This window comes from Ursus maritimus, unplaced genomic scaffold, assembly GCF_017311325.1.
Source record: "Ursus maritimus isolate PB19 unplaced genomic scaffold, ASM1731132v1 scaffold_18, whole genome shotgun sequence".
In the NCBI taxonomy this organism is placed as follows: domain Eukaryota; kingdom Metazoa; phylum Chordata; class Mammalia; order Carnivora; family Ursidae; genus Ursus; species Ursus maritimus.
This window is the reverse complement of record NW_024424230.1, coordinates 36,167,732-36,186,482: the sequence shown is the minus strand read 5'-3', so window position 1 is coordinate 36,186,482 and position 18,751 is coordinate 36,167,732. Positions and strand designations below refer to the sequence as shown.

Genomic DNA, 18,751 nt, shown 5'->3' with positions numbered 1-18,751 from the left:
CATTGTCCACCTGCTGATTGACAGCCAGCAGCAACTCACCTCCAGACTTCTGGTTACAAAGTCTTACTTGTTTAAACCATCACGGGTGGATTTTGCATCCAGCAGCATTCCCAATACAGAAGGTTTAAGGGCAGTGACAAACATGTAATCTGGTCTCTGAAGAGAATGAGAGACAGGTAAAGAGGGAACACAGGATTATAGCTAACATTAAAGGCCAAGATGAAGTGAAATTCATTAAATACCAGTTTCATTCGGGAGTATTTATTATCTATGGAAATTAATCTAATGGGGGTGCTAACATCATGCTAATTTTTAGAATCAATGCTAGCCCAAGTCACATTAAATCTCCATTTAAATGGACCAGCATTAGGAGACCTATGTAAGTGCATGATTAACTCCCAGGACACAGCAACACCTTTTAAAGATTTGTCATGTACTTAGATGATACGACTCACACCACCTTCTGGGGGAGAAATTCAGATTATTCACAATGCAGAAAATACAATATCTTGAGGTTTATGGCAGCGCCAAGTGAAGACGACTTCCCTCAGAACACTTGACTGAGATTCTGTCATTTTATTCATATTAACAAGAAACTCTGTCTTTCCATAATTTAGCAATAATTCACAATACACATATCTGAGGAATTTGCTGCTCTCATAGATGGCTTGTTCCTTTAATTACAAAGAGAATGAGCCCAAATAAAGACTCCTATACTTTTAATAACTGAAAATATACAAAACCCTATATATATTCATATTCACTAGAGCTACAAAGTATAATCACTACCAGAAAATTCTATAATTTACATTCACCTCTCCCCTTACCAATCTTATGTTATCAATATTCGAAGTAGAGCACAGTAGCCCCATATTTGTTTCTGGAGTCACTCTAAGCACTAGATACGGTTGGATTTTCTGATAATACAAAGTTTATACTTCACAAGGGTCCCAAACAAGTACGTTCACTATGAGCCCTCTCTTCCCTTCTCCTAAGGGCTTTCATTTCTGATGTTGGCTTCCATATTGGGTGACTGTGGCACCACAGAACACATTGTAATTCACGTATTCTTATAATACAGTTATCAAGAATCCCTAGAAAAGGGAACATTATGTTGTATACTGTCAGAATAATTGTAATAACATACAAGTCATTCATTTACTTTTAAACAGGAAATCTGAGTGACTTACATATGGGCAGAACTCGGTGGACTCTTCAAACTGAACTTTAGTAATTTCGTACAAGAGCGTCAAAACCCAGGGGCTCGTGTCTTAACAGCTTGTCTAGAAACAAACCTTACTGAGAACGCCTAAGACCCTGAAAAGGTTGTCTTGAGCGGCCTGAAACATGCTCACAGTTGATTTATGCCAGAAAAGGGGCCTTGAAGGACACACCAAAGGAGAGCTGTCAGCGGTAAGGGTTTCCTTTTCCATGTGAGCTGTGCACACTTCTCCATTTTAGGCCACACTTGCTCATATGCATGTTACATCAGTCTTATTTCGACAGTCTTTCTTCATCTCCTTTTTTTCGTTTAAACAGGAGCATGAGCCTTATATAAGCACCCATAGATAGCCCTGTTTATGACGCCATTCCCTACATTTATGCCATTCCCTAAGACACGTAGAGCCATCTTGCTGTTTTCACAGAATTATTTCCAAATTACATGGTAAAGGAGGTTATTTTTTTCCTACATAGAAAACCCCTTAGGGGGGCACCTGGGTGGCTCAGCTGGTTAGGCATCCGATTCTTGATTTTGGCTCAGGTCATGATTTCAGGGTCATGGGCTCCTCACTCAGCAGGGGAGTCTGCTTGAGATTCTCTCTCCTTCTACCCCTTCCCCCACTCACACACACTCTCTCTCTAAAAATAAATAAATCTTTAAAAAAAAAACTGCTTAGCATCATAAATAGTGCAGGCTTTTGTGAATTGTCATAAGAGATTAAATGCCTTTACTCATCTACCCCCTAACAATGACTCTGGACATTTCAGCCTTGGTCTGAAGGTACACATTCTTTTGGGCCTCCTCAATCTTATTCTCATATTTTGAGTCTGGTAACAAAAAACAAATGGTAAAAATTTTTTAAATGCTCTAATCTTTGGTCTGGGAACTCCAATGCTTAAGTTATGGAATGGAGGAAAATACTTATTTTTATACTGAGTAACTCACACATTCCTTCTCAACAGGGAAAATTTATTTGTCTAAAAAGACATGTACCAGTTCATTATTTGTGTTAGTAATGGAAATAGACCACGTTTGAGAATGTCTGTTCAAGAGGTACCCTGGGGAGGGAAATCTGAATTACACTTCAGAATCTCAAACATCTGAATTGACACTATACCGATAAGCAGAAGAGCAAACAACGTTGACAGAAGATATTTTACATTCTCTCCTGTAGCTTTTATGACTTTTGAAAGCACACTAGTGCCCACTAACACCACTGAAATACTCAAGGAGTGTTTGTGCTTTGTATCTTTTCCCGTTGAAAAAGCTCTGAGCAAAAGCTTTGATTCCCTTACAACACTGATGGGACTTTTTCTTTTGTGTGTCTTTTCTTATGTCTGAGAAGATTTGAGCTCTGACTAAAGGCTTTCCCACATTCATGACACTTGTAAGGTTTTTCCCCAGTGTGTGTTCTTCGATGCTGTATCAGGACGGCACTCCGGCTGAAAGCCTTGGCGCACACATCACATGCGTAAGGTTTCTCCCCACTGTGGATTCTGTGATGGAGGATAAGGGCTGAGCTCTGACTGAAGACTTTGCCACATTCATCACACTTGTGTTGTTTTTTTCCAGAAGGGTTTTTCTGTCTTCTTTCAAACTTGCCATTTTGTTCATAGGCTCTTCTATACGTGCAACTCTGGGGAGCACCCATATGAAGGGTGTTAGGAACATTGTAATGCAGTTCCATGCCTGGAGAAGTCTTTTGCGTCGAAGCTGAATTCACATTTATAGTTTTCGTGTCTTTAGCTGAAATAATAAACAGAAAAGCAATGTCACCAGCTCTCTGTTCAGAAAGAAAGAAAGGCAAATAGAATGATCCAAAGAAAATATATATGGATTATTTATTGGCTAGCATATTTATAAAATAGCATCACAATGTGGAAGACAGAGATGGGAAGTCACAAAACATTGAGAAGATCATAAGTCAAAAGGGAAAGATTTATATATTGAGGAGACAGTCAACTATAAAGATGAAAAAGCTCCATGCAAAAGGTAGAATGGTGAATAGAGGTAAAAAGATGTATCGAGACTGAAAAAAAAAATCTGGAAGAAAAGGGACTAGAAGATGAAGAATTATGGGAGAAGCAGAGAAGCAACTGAAGCAGAGGAGCCAGATGTGACAGTGGGTAGTAATAAGTAAGACTCAGCATGAAGGTCAATAAGTCACAGTTTAATAATGATAAATGAAATGAAGAAAGCCAAGGGGTCAAAAACGAATATGGAAAATAAGGTCAGAAATACAAATTAGTGAGGAAAAGGGGAGGATATAGACTAGGATAACTGACACCTCAAATAAAGCAAGGGTAGCACAGACTACCCACTTAGGAAAATCCTCTACTCTTATATGTATTTTATAGTACTAGCTGGATGGCATTATTACTGGTGTAAACAGAAAGCATTTTGTGAATGGTGAGGATTCTATCTCAAATTCATTTTTGATAGCTCAAACTCCAAAGTGACTTCAATGTCTGGTTCCTACCATCAAAAATCTAAGGATGTGCACTCTCACCACTTTTTATTCAACATAGTACTGAAGTCCTAGCAACAGCAATCAGACAACATAAAGAAATAAAAGTCTCCAAATTGGTAAGGAAGAAGTAAAACTCTCGCTATTTTCATACGACATGATACTTTATCTAGAAAACTCTAAAGACTCCACCAAAAAACTATTAGAACTGATACATGAATTCAGTAAAGTCGTGGGATACAAACCAATGTACAGAAATCTGTTGCATTCCTATACACTAATAATGAAGCAGCAGAAAGTGAAATTAAGAAAACAATCTCATTTACAACTGCACCCAAAATAAAAGATCTAGGAATAAATTTAACCAAAGAGGTGGAAGACCCGTACTCTGAAAACTATGAAACACTGATGAAAGAAATTCAAGACAAGGCAAAGAAATGGAAAGACATTCCATGCTCATGGGTTGGAAGAACAAACATTGTTAAAATGTCTATACTACCCAAAGCAATCTACAAACTTAATGCAAACCCTATCAAAATACCAACAGCATTTTTCACACAACTAGAACAATCCTAAAATTTGTATGGAACAGTGAAAGACCTTGAATAGCCAAAGCAATCTTGAAAAAGATAAACAAAACTTGAGGTATCACGATTCCAGATTTCAAGTTATATTACAAAGTGACAGAAAAATAAACTGGCACAAAAATAAACACATAGATCAATGAAAGAGGACAGAAACACACAGAAATAAATCTATGATTTTATGGTCAATCAATATTCAGTGAAGGAGCAATGAATACACAATGGGAAAAGGACAGTCTCTGTAACAAAGTATTGGGAAAACTGGACAGCTACATGAAAAGGAATGAAACTGGACCAGTTACCTTCATGATACACAAAAATAAATTAAACAACGTATTAAAGACCTAAATGTGAGACCTGAAAACGTAAAAATTCTTGAAGAGAACAATGGCAGTAATCTCTCTGACATCAGCCATAGCAACATTTTTCTAGATATGACTCCTGAGGCAAGGGAAACAAAAGCAAAAAAAAGAAACAAAACAAATGAGCAAAGGGAAAAAAAAGAGAGGCAAACCAAGAAACAGACTCTCAAGTACAGAGAACAAACTGATGGTTACTAGACAGTAGGGGAGCGGGGGGATAGGGGAAATAGGGGATGGGGATTAAAGAGTACACTTATCATGGTGAAAAAAATCAAATGAAACAAAACAAAACAAAACAAAAAACGTAAGAAAGGCCTCTGTGAGGACATTCAGAGGTAGAATGTAGTTCTTGTCAACACTGGGATCCCAAGACCTGCCTTTGAGGCTGATTACTTTTGCCGCGACCACAAAGAGCTGCGGAGGTAGGGGTGGTTCCCTCCTGATCCTGATGGAGTGTGAAAAGACTGCCATTTCTCTCTCAGTTAAGCCAAGACAACTGCTAGACTGGAGGTGGTAAGTGCCCCGTGCAAGCTCTTGGGAGCAGGGACTTGTCAACTGAGAGACATATTTTCTAAGTCTCTCAATTTTCGTATTTTGTTTTTCCTATATTTTCTTATCAAAATTACCTTGGAAAAACTCTAACCTTACTTAGCTGATCAACCCCTGTGGAATATGGAAGCCGTGCTGCGGGGAGAAGGGGAGATCCTCTCAAGAGGGGTTTCCCTCTTCATTTCTGACTCCCATTTTATCCAGCGTGATCATCTAGAAGGAAGTCACTCGTCAAAGAGGCCTTCTCCACCACTTTAATAAGACTCTGTCCCAGCTTTACTTCCTAACACCTATGCCCCTTATTCTGCCTTGCTTTTCCCCGCAGCACTAATTTGAGTGTCTGCAACAGAAGGACACATTGTTACGCCAGCCATTTTGGAGCACTTCTGTAAAAAGTGATGCAAGCAGCAACGGAGGCCGGCTTAGGACATGAGGGACTAGAGGAAAATATTCAAGTCATCACGAGAGGGCAAAGTCATCTTAGCAGCAATCTGGTGATTTTAATACTAGATGCCACCAGTAACCAAGCAAGAAGCTAGACAGAAAATGATGAGGCAGACTAGTGGTCTTTAGACTGACTTTGGGGTCCCTCAGAAGCTGCCTGAAGGTACCACAGTTGGGGGGAACAGACCAAGCTGGAGCCCTTGTGGACAGACACTGCTTGTTCCTGCTTCAGTGAGGGTAGCTGTGTTTTCATCTGTTTTATATACTGGAGCTCCGTGCAAAATTTCATTTGAGAAAAGGGTCACACTGTTTTTTTAAAAGATTTTATTTATTGGGGCGCCTGGGTGGCTCAGTCAGTTAAGCGTCTGCCTTTGGCTCAGGTCATGATACCAGTGTCCTGGGATCGAGCCCCTCATCGGGCCCCCTGCTCAGCAGGGAACCTGCTTCTCCCTCTCCAACTGCCCCCCCCTTGTGTTCCCTCTTTCATTGTCTCTCTGTGTCAAATAAATAAAATCTTTAAAAAAAAAGAGAGAGTGATTTTATGTATTTATTTGAGAGAGAGAGAGAGAGAACACGAGCATACACAGAGAGAGGGGCAGAGGAAGTGGGAGAAGCAGACTCCCCGCCGAGCAGGGATCCCTGACTCAAGGCTTGATCCCAGGGCACAGGGATTATGACCTGAGCGGAAGGCAGATGTTTAACCGACTGAGCCACCCAGGAGCCCCAAGGGTCATGCTTTTTTAAAAAAGGTTTGAAAATCCCTGTGGAGATGATGTCAAGGATTTAAAAATCTGAAAGATATATTAAGAGTCTCTGGGAAAGAAACAAGAACAAAACACTGAGAATGATCCTTAGCACCACCTCTAATGGTGGAAGTCCCCACTGTGAAGAGGAGGCAGGAGGGGAGCTTTGAGACCTCTTGCAGAAAGCAGCCGAGATGTGTGTGGTGGCCTGAGAGGCCACCTTCCCCCACCATGAACTGAATCCCGCCCCTCACCTTTTTGTCTTGAGTGAAACTCCCCTGGCGCCAGGGGCAGCTGCTGCTTTACAGGCTTGATTCGGCTACTTGGTGACTCCTGAGTCATTTCCCAAGATGTCAGCTTCTCGGCAAGCATGTCCTCATTTTGTCCAAAAAAGACCTGGAAGCAGTTAGGTATAACTGAGACTGAAGAAGAGACTCTTGTTGGGACTTTGGGATAAAATAATAGAGAAGAAGGTGTGCCTGGGTGGCTCTGGCTTAAGCGTCTGCCTTTGGTTCAGCTCATGATCCGGGGGCCTTGGGATCGAGTCCTGCATAGGGTTCCCTAGCAGGGAGCCTACTTCTTGCTCTCCCTCGTCCACTCCCCCAGCTTGTGCTCTCTCTCTCTCAAATAAATAAATAAATAAATAAAATCTTTAAAAAAAAATTAATAGAGAAGAAACTACGTAGTAAACGTCCTGGGATACAGGAAAAGGGAGGAAGAAAGCAGAGCCACACTCTGTTTTCTGGCACAGGTGGGCGAGCATTCACCACCCTACATGTTCTGTGTGCTGAGTAGGAGTACAGTTTGCGAGCCCGCCTCCCCCCCCCCCCGCCCATTGCCCCGGAGCTCCTGACTCAACCTGGTCACTCATCCTCACCAGATGCCTTTGTACCTGCTCAGCTGGCCCGTCAAGCTCTTTCTCCAGCTCCTCCAGCAGAGTGACGGCTTCCTCTCCATTCTCAGGCCGGTGCTCTCGCACCCAGCCCTGCAGCTCCTCAGGCAGGATGGCCAGGAACTGCTCCAGCACCAGCAGCTCCAGGATCTGCTCCTTGGAGTTCACCTCCGGCCTCAGCCACTGGTAGCAAAGTTCCCGGAGCCGGCTCAGAGCCTCCCGGGGCCCAGGGGACTCCTGGTAGCCAAACTGCCTGAAACACTGGCGGAAGGTCTCTGGACTGCAGCAGCTGCTCCAGGAGAGGCTGAAGTCCAGATCACAGGCCGGCTCTTCCTCTTCCATCTTCACTATCAGAATGCTGTCAGACTCCTCTGGAGTTTGTGGAAGGAGTGATGACTTTCTCAGTTTTGCAAACATTTGGACTGGGAACAGAGAGGTAGGCTTTAATCTTCAAGAAGGTGAAGTTTTCCTTACGGACACTCCTTAAATATGGTTAAAGAAACAAGTGGGAACAAGGCACCGACAAATGTTTCTTAGAACAATACATCTAAAATTAGAAACATAAGACTAGGGGCCCCTGGGTGGCTCAGTCGGTTAAGCGTCTGCCTTTGGCTCAGGTCATGATCTGGGGTCCTGGGATGGAGCCCCGCATCAGGCTCCCTGTTAAGGAGTGAGTCTTCTCCTCCCTCACCCTCTGCCTGCCTCTCCCCCTGCTTGTGCTCTTTCTCTCTGTCAAATAAATAGATAAAATCTTGAAAAAAAAAAAAGAAAGAAAAGAAACATAAGACTATACTGAAAGCATTGCCCTTAATGTTAGTATAAACCATGCTTTCAAAGAATACTTCTTTAAGAGAATCAAAGAGCTAAGATGCATTAATTCTTATGCATGAGTATCTCCCAATTTATTCTGCAAATCATGCACACGAGGCTGACTAAGAGTCACAATGAGGGATCAGCCAGGATTGTGCAGGAACTCCCGGAGAGCAGAAATAACGGAAGATTGAGGAAAAATGACTCTCGGGCAGGCTTAAAGAGCCAATTAATTTTTTTCTAGCCTGCTGCAAAGAATGCTAACAAAGAGTCTCATGGAAGAAGTAGTTTCGTATGGATTTTTTCAATGTTTACTATTAAACAGCATTAAATATAGCATTACATTTAATACTATCAAACAGTATTAAACAATACTATTTTGACAGTAAAGGAACAATTCAAAAGAAAAAATAATTGCATATTCCCCCCTCTTAATGTGCTTCCATTTAATCATGTTACTTCCACTTCCAATCCGTAACATCTTTATTATTTACCCTTCTTCCTCATAGAATGTTTGGGTTGTTTCTAATTTTTACTATCATAAATAATGCTGGGAGGCACATTTTCGGGAATATAATCTTTTTCTCCAAGTTATTCAAGGATATCCCAAGGACTTGGCTTGTTGGGCTCAAAGGAGAGTGGCAAATGTACTGCAATGTATTATCAAATGAATTACAGAGAAGATTGTTTATCAATCCGCAATGTCAAGAGCCACACAGTGATGTATGAGGGCAGCAATTTCTCCAAGTGTCATTAGCTTGTTAGCAGAAGGGGGTAGAAAGACGCTTTCAGCACCATGTTAGTATATGCATCACTGGTAACTGATGGCTAAAAATCTTGCATGTGCCCCTGTTTTTCCTCTTTAGGCATTCTACCATCCCCCCACCCCCGACTTCATCAAGCGCTGTTCTAGGCACCAGAGATAGAGCAGTGAACTGAACAAAGTCTTTGGCTCCTTAAAGCTTATATTCTAGCGGGAGAGAGACAATGTTACCAAATAAATGATACAATAGTGATTGCAATGTAGCAAATGATAACCCATGACACAATTTCCTACCACTTTTCTCAGCACCTTAAATATAAACTTATTTAAATCCTCTCAAAAGCCCTGTACGGTTATTTTCATGCCCGCGTTGTAGATGAGGAGCCTAACAAGGCAAGCTCAGGTACGGTGACCACGGGGAAAGGGGAAGGGCTGGGGTCTGAATCCAGACCATCCACTTACCCACGGTGCTGCGTGGTCAAGAGGCCGGGGGCCGGGGTCCCAGTGCAGAGAAGGAGCAGCAGACCCGGATGATATTGGGCCGGGACAGAATCTAGAGTCGAGACCTGAGCGGCGGCAAGGGTTGAGGCCATGAGTTTGGAAGCCGTTTGGGGGCGTTACATTGAGGGACCATAAACTAAAGCAGCCTCTGGAAGTCACGGAGACAGGGGGGCGGCAGGGGCGCACTCTGCCTTTTCAGCACCAGCAGCCGACGCGTGCCGCCTGCACGGCAGCTCTCGGCGCTACACAGGAGACGGGGAGACCGAACCTCCAACACCGCACGCGGGCCAGTCACGAACCGGCTCCCTGGACGGGAGGCTTCGCTGAGAGCCCCGAATCCGCGGTCCTTACGCAGAGGACCGACTCTCACGCCAAAATCCCTCCTCCAGCGGGCCGGCTCGCAGAGGGCTGGCGCCCGAGGGTCCCCTGACACGTCGCCCACCGGCCCCGCCCCGCCAGCGCCCCTCCCGCGCGGGTCTCAGCCCCGCGAGACTGCGGGCGGCGCGCGGGCGCTGGGGACGCTGCGCCGAGCGCAGGTGAGCGCGCGCCGGCTGGCAGCCGAGCGGGTTCGGAGGCGGTGGCACGCGCCACGGGGCTGCGCCGGGAGGACGAAGGGAGGGCGTGCGGACGCGGCGTGAGGGGCCAGGAGATGCGGGACCAGGTAGGGGCCGCGGGAGGCGCCAGGGGGCGACAGGAGTCGGGGTGGGTATAAAGAGGGCGTGAGCGGAGGGAGGAGCCGGGAGGGCTGTTTCGCGACGATGCAGAGGTCCTCAGCCGCCTCCTCCCACCCCCGGGGGAGGACGCTTCTCCCCGCGGCCTAGGGGCTCAGAAGGGGCTTCAGTTCTCACCTCCCGACCGGGAAGAGCGACCCCGCTTTATCCGGAAGACGCCGGGGAAGCGCCCGATTGGAAGCTGCTTCCGGTCCCCGTGGCGGGGTTGGGGGCCGGCCCGGGATGGAGGAGCGGTTGCCATGGAGACAAGCCCCTGCCGCCGCTGGCTCTCTGTGTGACGCGGGGGAAGGGGATAAGAACCCCTACGGGTGGGACTCCGGGTGCTCGGCGTCCCTGTTCACAGAAACCGGCGTCGTTATTTCTCAAAGTGCTTCTGCTTAGGTTATTCCATTGACGCTTTCGATAACCCTGTAAGGTTATTCCCAGTTTACAAGAAATAGGCCCCAAAGTTTCGTGACTTGCCCACGATCACAGAGAGGGAAGACTCCTGCGCTTTCTACCTTTAAGTACAATTTGCCTCTAATACCATCCGCGCTACTGAGGTTATGCTCCAAATAGTGCTGTTTTAAGGAATAGGTTTGACACCCCCCCCTCACCCATGCCCCACGCTTTCACAGGAGAACTTAATGGCCCTTAGAAAGGTGAGAACCCACCTGCACACGTATTTTGGCGCATATATATATATATATATATATACACATTTTTCCCGCTCAGATAATCTTAAGTAAATTTAAAAACAAATTTGGGGCTAAATGAGCTAAAGGCCACAACCCCACATATTGGCTTTCTCTTCCACCCACTTTCCATAGGGACTCTTGGAAAATGTACTTGTGGAGGGAAGTAGGGAATTAGGAAGAGAACAGAGGATGCTTAAGAACCACTTGCTAATTAATAAACAATAACAGGAAAAGAACCCTGGGCATGACCTCTCCCCGCAAAAAAGGTATGCCAATACCGGAGTCTGAAATAAAGGGAAAAGAGGCTGCTTTATTCTGTGTATACCAGACCTAGAGGGTTAGGGGAGAACTTTGTATCTTAATTAACCTACCATGACATTAAATTTGAAGAAATTCTTGCATCAATAGGGGACTTTCACAAGATTTTTTGTTGAGGCTAACGCATATAGCAAGATAGTTCAAAAGTGCAGAGGAGAATGTGTTTACTCTGATGGTAGGTAGGTTAATTTAGTCAAGGCACTGAGGCATCTGAAACAAGAGCAGTCGATGCCTGACAATGGTGTGAAGTCACAGAAGGTAGTTGAAGGAGAAAAGGGACAATAGTTGAAAGCTGCAAAGAGCGTAAGGAACTGGGGCTCCTGGGTGGCTCAGTCGTTAAGCATCTGCCTTCGGTTCAGGTCATGATCCCAGGATTCTGGGATCGAGCCCCACATCAGGCTCCCTGCTCAGCGGGAAGCCTGCTTCTCCCTCTCCCACTCCCCCTGCTTGTGTTCCCTCTCTCACTATCTCTCTCTCTGTCAAATAAATAAATAAAATCTTAAAAAAAAAAAAGCATAAGGAACTATGAAAATCCATAGGATTTGGCAAGAGGTCAGGAGTGCATTGATGGGTTTGGATTCCACCAGATATCCAGATCATCCCCAAAGCTGAAGTTAAAAAAAAAAAAAAAAAAAAAAAAAAAGCAAACGTGAAAGACTACTTATGAAAGTTTCACGGTATGTTAGATAAAGGACAGGTTTCATTTACCTTTTATTTTTTTTAACTTTGGGAGTAGAGTGAAAAATTAACAAGAACAAGGTCCTAGTAGAGAGCACACCTACTATATACCAGATGCATGGTACTCACTGAGAATTCAAATGTAAGATACAGATTCTTGCTCTTTAGAAACTGATAGACTAAGGAGAAGGGTGTATAAATTGACGGTTGTAAACAACATGGCAGATGTTCTGATGGAGCTAACCACAGGATGCTGTAAAAGCACAAAGAAAGAAGGTCCTGGGGGGGGGGTGGAGAGCGTGAGATTGGGGTTGATGGGGAAAGCTGAGAGCCAGATAGTCCAAACTGAGGAGCCAGTGCAGAAATTTTTTATTTGCTGGATCGAAGGATGGCAAGCCATGAGAGGCTAAGGGTGAGGAGGAAGAAAGAAGTAGTTTTAAAAGATGTGGCAGGTCGGGTAAAAGGCTATGAACTAAAATTTAAAGGAGGATCTTGACTAAGTGGAACAGGCTATCTGCAGTTCAGATGGAACTCTGTGATGGCAGTGGGAAGGATGGATTTGGGAGGAGACAAAACTCAAGGCAGAGTGACCAGCTCTGAAGCTGTTGCAAAGATCTGGACTGCAGCTGTTGGCGATCTGAACTAGTGCAGAGGGAGCAAGGAGGGAGGCAGATCGGGAAACATTTAGGATGCCAGTGCTTACTTCCTTGGTAGACTGACAGATGATTGGGATGGGTATCATTTAGGCAAGTTTTTTTAAGACGGTATGAGCAGGTTTGACAGTAGGTTATGTGGACATTTGAGGAGAGTTTTCAGTAGATTGAATCTGAGGCTGAATAATAGGTGATAATCAATACCCTCTACATAATTGGACATTTTATGAGATTATGTAAAAATAAATACCACACATGCTCTATACCTGAATGTTTCCCCTATATAAGTATATTAAATTCCCAATGAATTTCATAAGCCACTTACTAATGCAGCAAAGGAAGAGGGCAGTCACCCTATAATGATATTATAGAGATATTCACTCTTCTACTTTTTCTTCTTCATCACTGTATTTCTTTCTTTCTTTCTTTCTTTCTTTCTTTCTTTCTTTCTTTCTTTCTTTCTTTCTTTTCTTTCTTTCTTTTAAAGATTTTAAGTAATTACTATACCCAATATGGGGCTCGAACTCACAACCCCAAGATCAAGGGTTGCATGCTCTATGGATTGAGCCTGCCAGGTGCCCCAATCACTGTATTTCTTTATCCTAACATATTTGCTCTCCATCTGGTTAGAAACTTTTATGGGTGTGGATCTGTATCCATCTGTACACACACCCAGTTTTTCCTTGCCCAGAGATGCATGAAGTCGGTATGTTAGAGACAAGCTGCCATATTTCTAGAAGGACACAGAGATAGAGAGTTAGGTTTAGAAATATAAGGCAATTTGCCTACAATGGAACTATGGTTTCCAAGAGAGTGGTGGAGAGTGTGTGTAGGAAGTCCAAGTGTGAATGTACACCGAATAGCTGTGAGAGTTTGGATGAGTGAGCCATGTGTCCCTTTGTAGAAGACAAGAATGAAGTATCAAGTTAGGAAAACCAACTAAGGAAGAATCCCAAACTGAGTTTATCTTCCCCTACTTACACCCTCAACTGCCATGCTTCTCAAATTCCTTGCTTTAAAGTGAAACTGCTGTTGGCTCCATGTTCCAGGCAGAAGTCTTAGAAGTCATCTTGAATATTCCCTCTTCCTTGTTCACTGTGTCCAGAAGTGAGCAGACAGACCTGCGTTCACTCCTCAACTCTGCCACAAGCTAGCTGTGGGTAAGTTCCTAAAATTTGCTAATCCTTGTCTCATTTATAAAATAGGGATCACAATAGTCATCTCGTTGGAAGAAGATTAAACTAATGTAGATTGGTAAAGCCCCCCAGGCAATTCCAGTGGGCAGCTATATTAGTTTCTTAGGGCTGCTATAACAACCACAAAATGGGTGCTTTAAAGCAATAGTTCCGGAGGCCAAAAGTCTGAAATCAGTTGCACTGGCCAAAATCAAGATGTCAGCAGAGTGGCCCTTCCTCTGGAGGCTCTCAGGAAGAATCCAGTCCTTTCCTCTTACAGCTTCTGGTGGCTGCCAGCACTTGGTGGCTGTCAGCACTCCATGGCTTGTGGCTGCCTCACTCCAGTCTTTAAGGCCAGCATCCTCAAGTCTTTCCCTTTCTCTCTCTAGTAAGGCTACACGTAATTGCATTTAAGGCCTACCCAAAAAATCAAGGATAATCTCCCCCATCTCAAGATCCCTATTTTAATCACTCCTGCAGAGACCTTTTCCCCAAATACAGTAACATTTACAGGTTCCGGGAATAAGGACCTAATGTCTTTGGGGCCATTTTTTGGTCTACCACAGCAGCTGAGGTTGAGAACCTCCATATCAGACAAATAAAGAACTGCCTCAAAAGGAAAGCTTGTTTGGAGAAACAAGCATTTGAGAGGTGTTTGGGTTTTTGGTTTGTTTGTTTTTTACTGAAGTATAATTAACATCCAGTGTTATATTAGTTTCAGGGGTATAATATAGCCATTCAACAATTGTATACATTACTTGGTGTTCATCAAGATAAGTGCACTCTTAATCCTCTTTATTTCACCCCTCCTGCCACCCTGAGAGGAGTTTTAAGACTATGCCACCCATGGTCTATGGGCTCTGTATCTGCGTGCCCAATGTAGTCATCACTAAACACATGTGGCTACTCAAGTTTAAACTTACTAAAATTAAATAAAATTAGAAATTCAATTCCTTAGTCACTTTTGCTGATTTCAAGTTCTCAGTGGCTTCATATGGCCAATGACTATCGTATTGACAACACAAGCATCACGGTACAGAGCTCTAACGGACACCACTGAACTATGTGTTTCTAGGTGCATATGTGTACTTCTCTGGGGACAGGGTCTGACAGAAGACACAAGTTACCGGCCTTGACAACGACTAGCCTGTTCATGTGCTTTATTTGCCCCATGATTTTGAAATTGAATTGGTTCCAAAATGTAAATTTTGATTCAATGCATTTAAAAATCTATACTACTCACTTCTTTTGGAAAACTGAAAAATCTAAGAATACTGATCCTGCATTCCCTCTGGGCAAATGTTTCTTGGCGTGGAGTAACTGCTACCTGTGGACACTTAGAGCCTGCTTTCCCCAGTTGCTGAAAGTCCCCACCTGCCCCTTTCCAGTTCCATCACCTGCCTAGCTTCTAGTCTGAGACTTCTGGTCTTTGTCTTCTGATTCTCAGAGATGTCCATGACCCATCTCACTGCTTCTCAAAGTTGGATGTGCATAGGAATCACTTGAGGATCTTGTTAAAATGCAAATTCTGATTCAGTAAGGTTGAGGTGGGGCCCAAGGTTCTAACACATTCCCAGGTGATAATAATGCTTTGAGTAGCAAGGCTCTGACTGACTCTAGGAGCTGGTTCATGATATCTAGCAACAAAAAAACGAAGGTAATGTCTATTTCCTAGACTAACTTAATGAAGAGCCAAATTCAAGCTGTTAGAAAGCTGGTCAAAATATCAGACAGGTTACAGCACTAGTAGTGGTACTGTACAATTTGTAAATGAAGTTTCTTTCCCCATCTTTAATGTGGCTTCTTTGGTATTTGATAGTGAATTTGTATCAATTAAAACTTAATTATTTTTATTTTTTATTTTTTGGAAGGTTTTATTTTTATTCTACTTATCATATGGTAATATTAGTTTCAATTGTATAATATAATAATTCAACACTTCCGTACAACATCCAGTGCTCAGCACATAAGTGCATTCCTTAATCCCCATCCCTTATTTCCCCCATCCCCCCACCCACCCAACCCACCTCCTCTCTGGTAACCATCCGTTTGTTTTCTATAGTTAAGAGTCTATCTTATGGTTTGCCTCTCTCTCTCTCTTTTTTTTTTATCCCTTGGCTTATTTGTATTGCTTCTTAAATTCCACATGTAAGCGAAATCATATGGTATTTGTGTTTCTCTGAATAGCTTATTTTACTTGGCATATACTCTCTAACCCCATCCAGGTCATTGCAGATACCAAGATTTCATACTTTTTTATGGCTGAGTAATATTCCATTGTATATATATGCCACTTCTACCTTTTTTTCTTTTTCCCTCCTCACATCTAGGGTTAGGGTTCAGGATCAGGCTGGGGAAAGGGTGAGGGTTAGGATTAGGGCCAGGGTGAGGGGACGAGCCTTGTATACTGCAGTTCAGAGACCTCTCCATAGGATTTTGGTTAGGGTTAGGGGTTACAGGTAGTGTTAGGGTTCAGGTTAGGGTTATGGTATGAGCCTGGTATCCTGCAGTTCAGAGACCTCGCCAGACTTCTGCTTGGGTGTGATTAGACGTGGCATCCAACCACCAAGCTGAGGCAAGGAAGGGACTTAGAACTCTAAATACTCTTTTTCTTAAGAAGATTAATTTATTTATTTTAGAGAGAGAGTGTGTGTGTGTGTGTGGTGGTGTGGGTGGGTGAGGGGGGGGGGGGGGGGGGAAGCAACAGAGGGAGAGAGGGAAGGAGACTCCCTGCTGAGTGGGGAGCCGCATGCAGGGCTCAGTTTCACAGCCCTGAGATCATGACCTGAACCAAAACCAAGAGTTGGACGTTTGACCCACTGAGCTACCCAGGTGCCCCTAAATACTCTTTAAATAGATGTTCAATTGTTCCTTCTGTTTTTATCTCTACTTTCACACCCATTTTCAGAAATATTACCAATTCTCGGGGCGCTTGGGTGGCTCAGTTGTTAAGCGTCTGCCTTTGGCTCAGGGCGTGATCCTGGCATTCTGGGATCAAGCCCCACATCAGGCTCCTCCGCTGGGAGACTGCTTCTTCCTCTCCCACTCCCCCTGCCTGTGTTCCCTCTCTCTCTGGCTGTCTCTCTCTTTGTCAAACAAATAAATAAAATCTTAAAAAAAAAAGAAATATTACCAATTCTTAAAGGTTTGGGATCTTCCCCAGAGTAACTCGGCTGCTTCTCAGCTTTTCTTATTTTGTGCTCAGGAACCCACTTTCTCAATTCTAGAGTTAGGGTTAGGGTTACAGTAAGGGTTAAGTTTAGGGAAATGGGGATATGCCTAGCATCCTGTAGTTCAGAGACCTTGCCAGAGGGTTAGGTTTATGGTTAGGGTTAGGGAAAGGGTTACGCTTAGGTGTTCCAGTTACCGGTTAGTGGTAGGACTAGGGTTTGTGTTAGGATGATGGTTAGGGTGAGGGCTACTGTATGTGCAAGGAGTCTTGCAGTTTGGAGACCTTTCCACAGAAGAAAATCCTGGACTTCTGCATAGGTGAGAATAGACATGGTAGCCATCCACTGAGCTGAGACATGGAAGGGATTGGGTACTCTAAATAATCTTTAAACAGGTACTCAGTTGTTCCTTCTATTTTTATCTCTATCGTCACACTCATTTTCAGAGCATTATTGTTTAAATCCCAGTTAGTTAAATAGTAATATTAGTTCCAGGTGTATAACAAAATGATTCAACACTTCCATACGCCACCTCTTGCTTATCACAAGTGCTCTCCTTCATACCCATCACCCATTTCATCCATTCCCTTTCCCACTAAAACTAGTTTCATTATTGCACAGATATGGGTGGAGATGTTTTTAATTGCCCACTCAGCAAATGTCTCTGAGGTGAAGTCCGCCTGAGATTCTTAGCAGAAACCATTTTATCAAACATTTGGAAGATGATCAAACAACTGAAAGATGATAAACATCTTCCTAGTGTGGGTTCCTTTAATGACCAGTAAGGGCTGAGTTTTGACCCCTGTGCCCCAGTGTGGATGATGCGGTGCTGAATAAGGTTGAGTTTTAAGTAGAGGTTTTTCAAGAAAACATCCCAAAACTGAAACATGAGAATTTGAAACAGATTGAAAGGGCCAGCCCCTTGCATGCAGTAAACAAGGGATGAAGACCTGTATCATTCTGGAATTTCTCAAAATATAGGACAAGTTTGCGTTCCTAAAAGCTTCCAGAATCTAACTAGCTGCAAACTAAAAATTGAAAAACAGGGTGATATTAGACTTTTCAGTCTAGAAGATGATGAACATTATTAACTACAGTACTTCTGCCACTTTGAACTCTGTCCTTCATTACCCCTGTGTCTTCAGGTTCTCTTCCTTCTTCTGAGCACTCCTTACAGCGGTTCCTCTTGGTCGGCAATCCCATGTGTTATTCATGTTCATTGTTCCACCTTTGGTTCCTGTGCTTTCGTGCTCTGGGCTCTCTTTGGGCTAGCTCATCTATTTCCCCAGATAAGCCTGCAACTACCATCTACAACCGAACAAGTTCCAGTTTATAGCCTGAGCCTGAGCCTGAGCCTTCTCTCGAGCCTCCTCCCCATAAAGATGACTTTATGAAACATCGCTCCTTGTTTGTTTCACAGGCATCCTAAACCAAACATGAGTTCTTCCTCACTCTCTCTCCGCTCGCCTCTTTTCCCTCCTTACCTCCTGGATGAGCACCACCATCCCCCCAGTAGAAATCTGCAATCTTCCAAGATGTGTCTGCGTCGCTCATGTGCAAGCCAAACAGGGTCTGTGTCCCGTTCCTCCTCACGTTCTCTGTGTCATTTGTTCCCTTAATTTTTTTTAAAAGATTTTATTTATTTATTTAACAGAGAGAGACAGCCAGTGAGAGAGGGAACACAGGCAGGGGGAGTGGGAGAGGAAGAAGCAGGCTCCCAGTGGAGGAGCCTGATGTGGAGCTTGATCCCAGGACTCTGGGATCACGCCCTGAGCCAAAGGCAGACGCTTAACATCTGTGCTACCCAGGCGCCCCCATTTGTTCCCTTTAAGGTGGCTGGCACAATGATCTCTAGTTAAGTCATGCTCCATAAATATGTAAATAAAAAGAGGATCAAACTGATAAAAGGGACAGTTTCTGAAATTTAACAGACTGTTCAGAGAGATTTCAGGGCACAGTAGTTACCAGGGAAGACAGACAACCTGCGAGAAGGAGAGTCTAGTGGGTCAGAG

The 18,751-nt window shown here is 43.7% G+C and overlaps 1 protein-coding gene and 1 long non-coding RNA gene across 2 annotated transcripts in view; one reads left to right on the top strand and one right to left on the bottom strand.

Moving 5' to 3' along the window:
- Nucleotides 1-1,908: 1,908 nt before the first annotated feature.
- ZNF396 (zinc finger protein 396) lies at nucleotides 1,909-9,549 on the bottom strand. The gene is made up of 4 exons (XM_008691128.2): nucleotides 9,299-9,549; nucleotides 7,264-7,685; nucleotides 6,626-6,767; nucleotides 1,909-2,968 (listed from the first exon to the last, which is right to left on the bottom strand). The coding sequence occupies exons 2-4, from the start codon at nucleotides 7,678-7,680 to the stop codon at nucleotides 2,514-2,516; spliced, it is 1,014 nt and encodes a 337-aa protein (XP_008689350.1). The 5' UTR covers nucleotides 7,681-7,685; nucleotides 9,299-9,549; the 3' UTR covers nucleotides 1,909-2,513.
- Nucleotides 9,550-13,016: 3,467 nt separating this feature from the next.
- Nucleotides 13,017-18,751, top strand: part of LOC121103258 — a 57,851-nt gene continuing 52,116 nt past the window's right edge. The window contains exon 1 of the long non-coding RNA XR_005835409.1: nucleotides 13,017-13,554. This is a non-coding gene — a long non-coding RNA (uncharacterized LOC121103258). The remainder of the gene's footprint in view (nucleotides 13,555-18,751) is intronic.

Coding starts and splice junctions, on each gene's coding strand:
- ZNF396 (XM_008691128.2), bottom strand. CDS start 7,680: ATGTTTGCAAAACTGAGAAAGTCATCACTCCTTCCACAAACTCCAGAG. Junction 6,768..7,263: donor TTGACGGGCCAGCTGAGCAG/GTACAAAGGCAT, acceptor AACTGCTTCCAG/GTCTTTTTTGGACAAAATGA. Junction 2,969..6,625: donor GTTTCACTCAAGACAAAAAG/GTGAGGGGCGGG, acceptor TTATTATTTCAG/CTAAAGACACGAAAACTATA.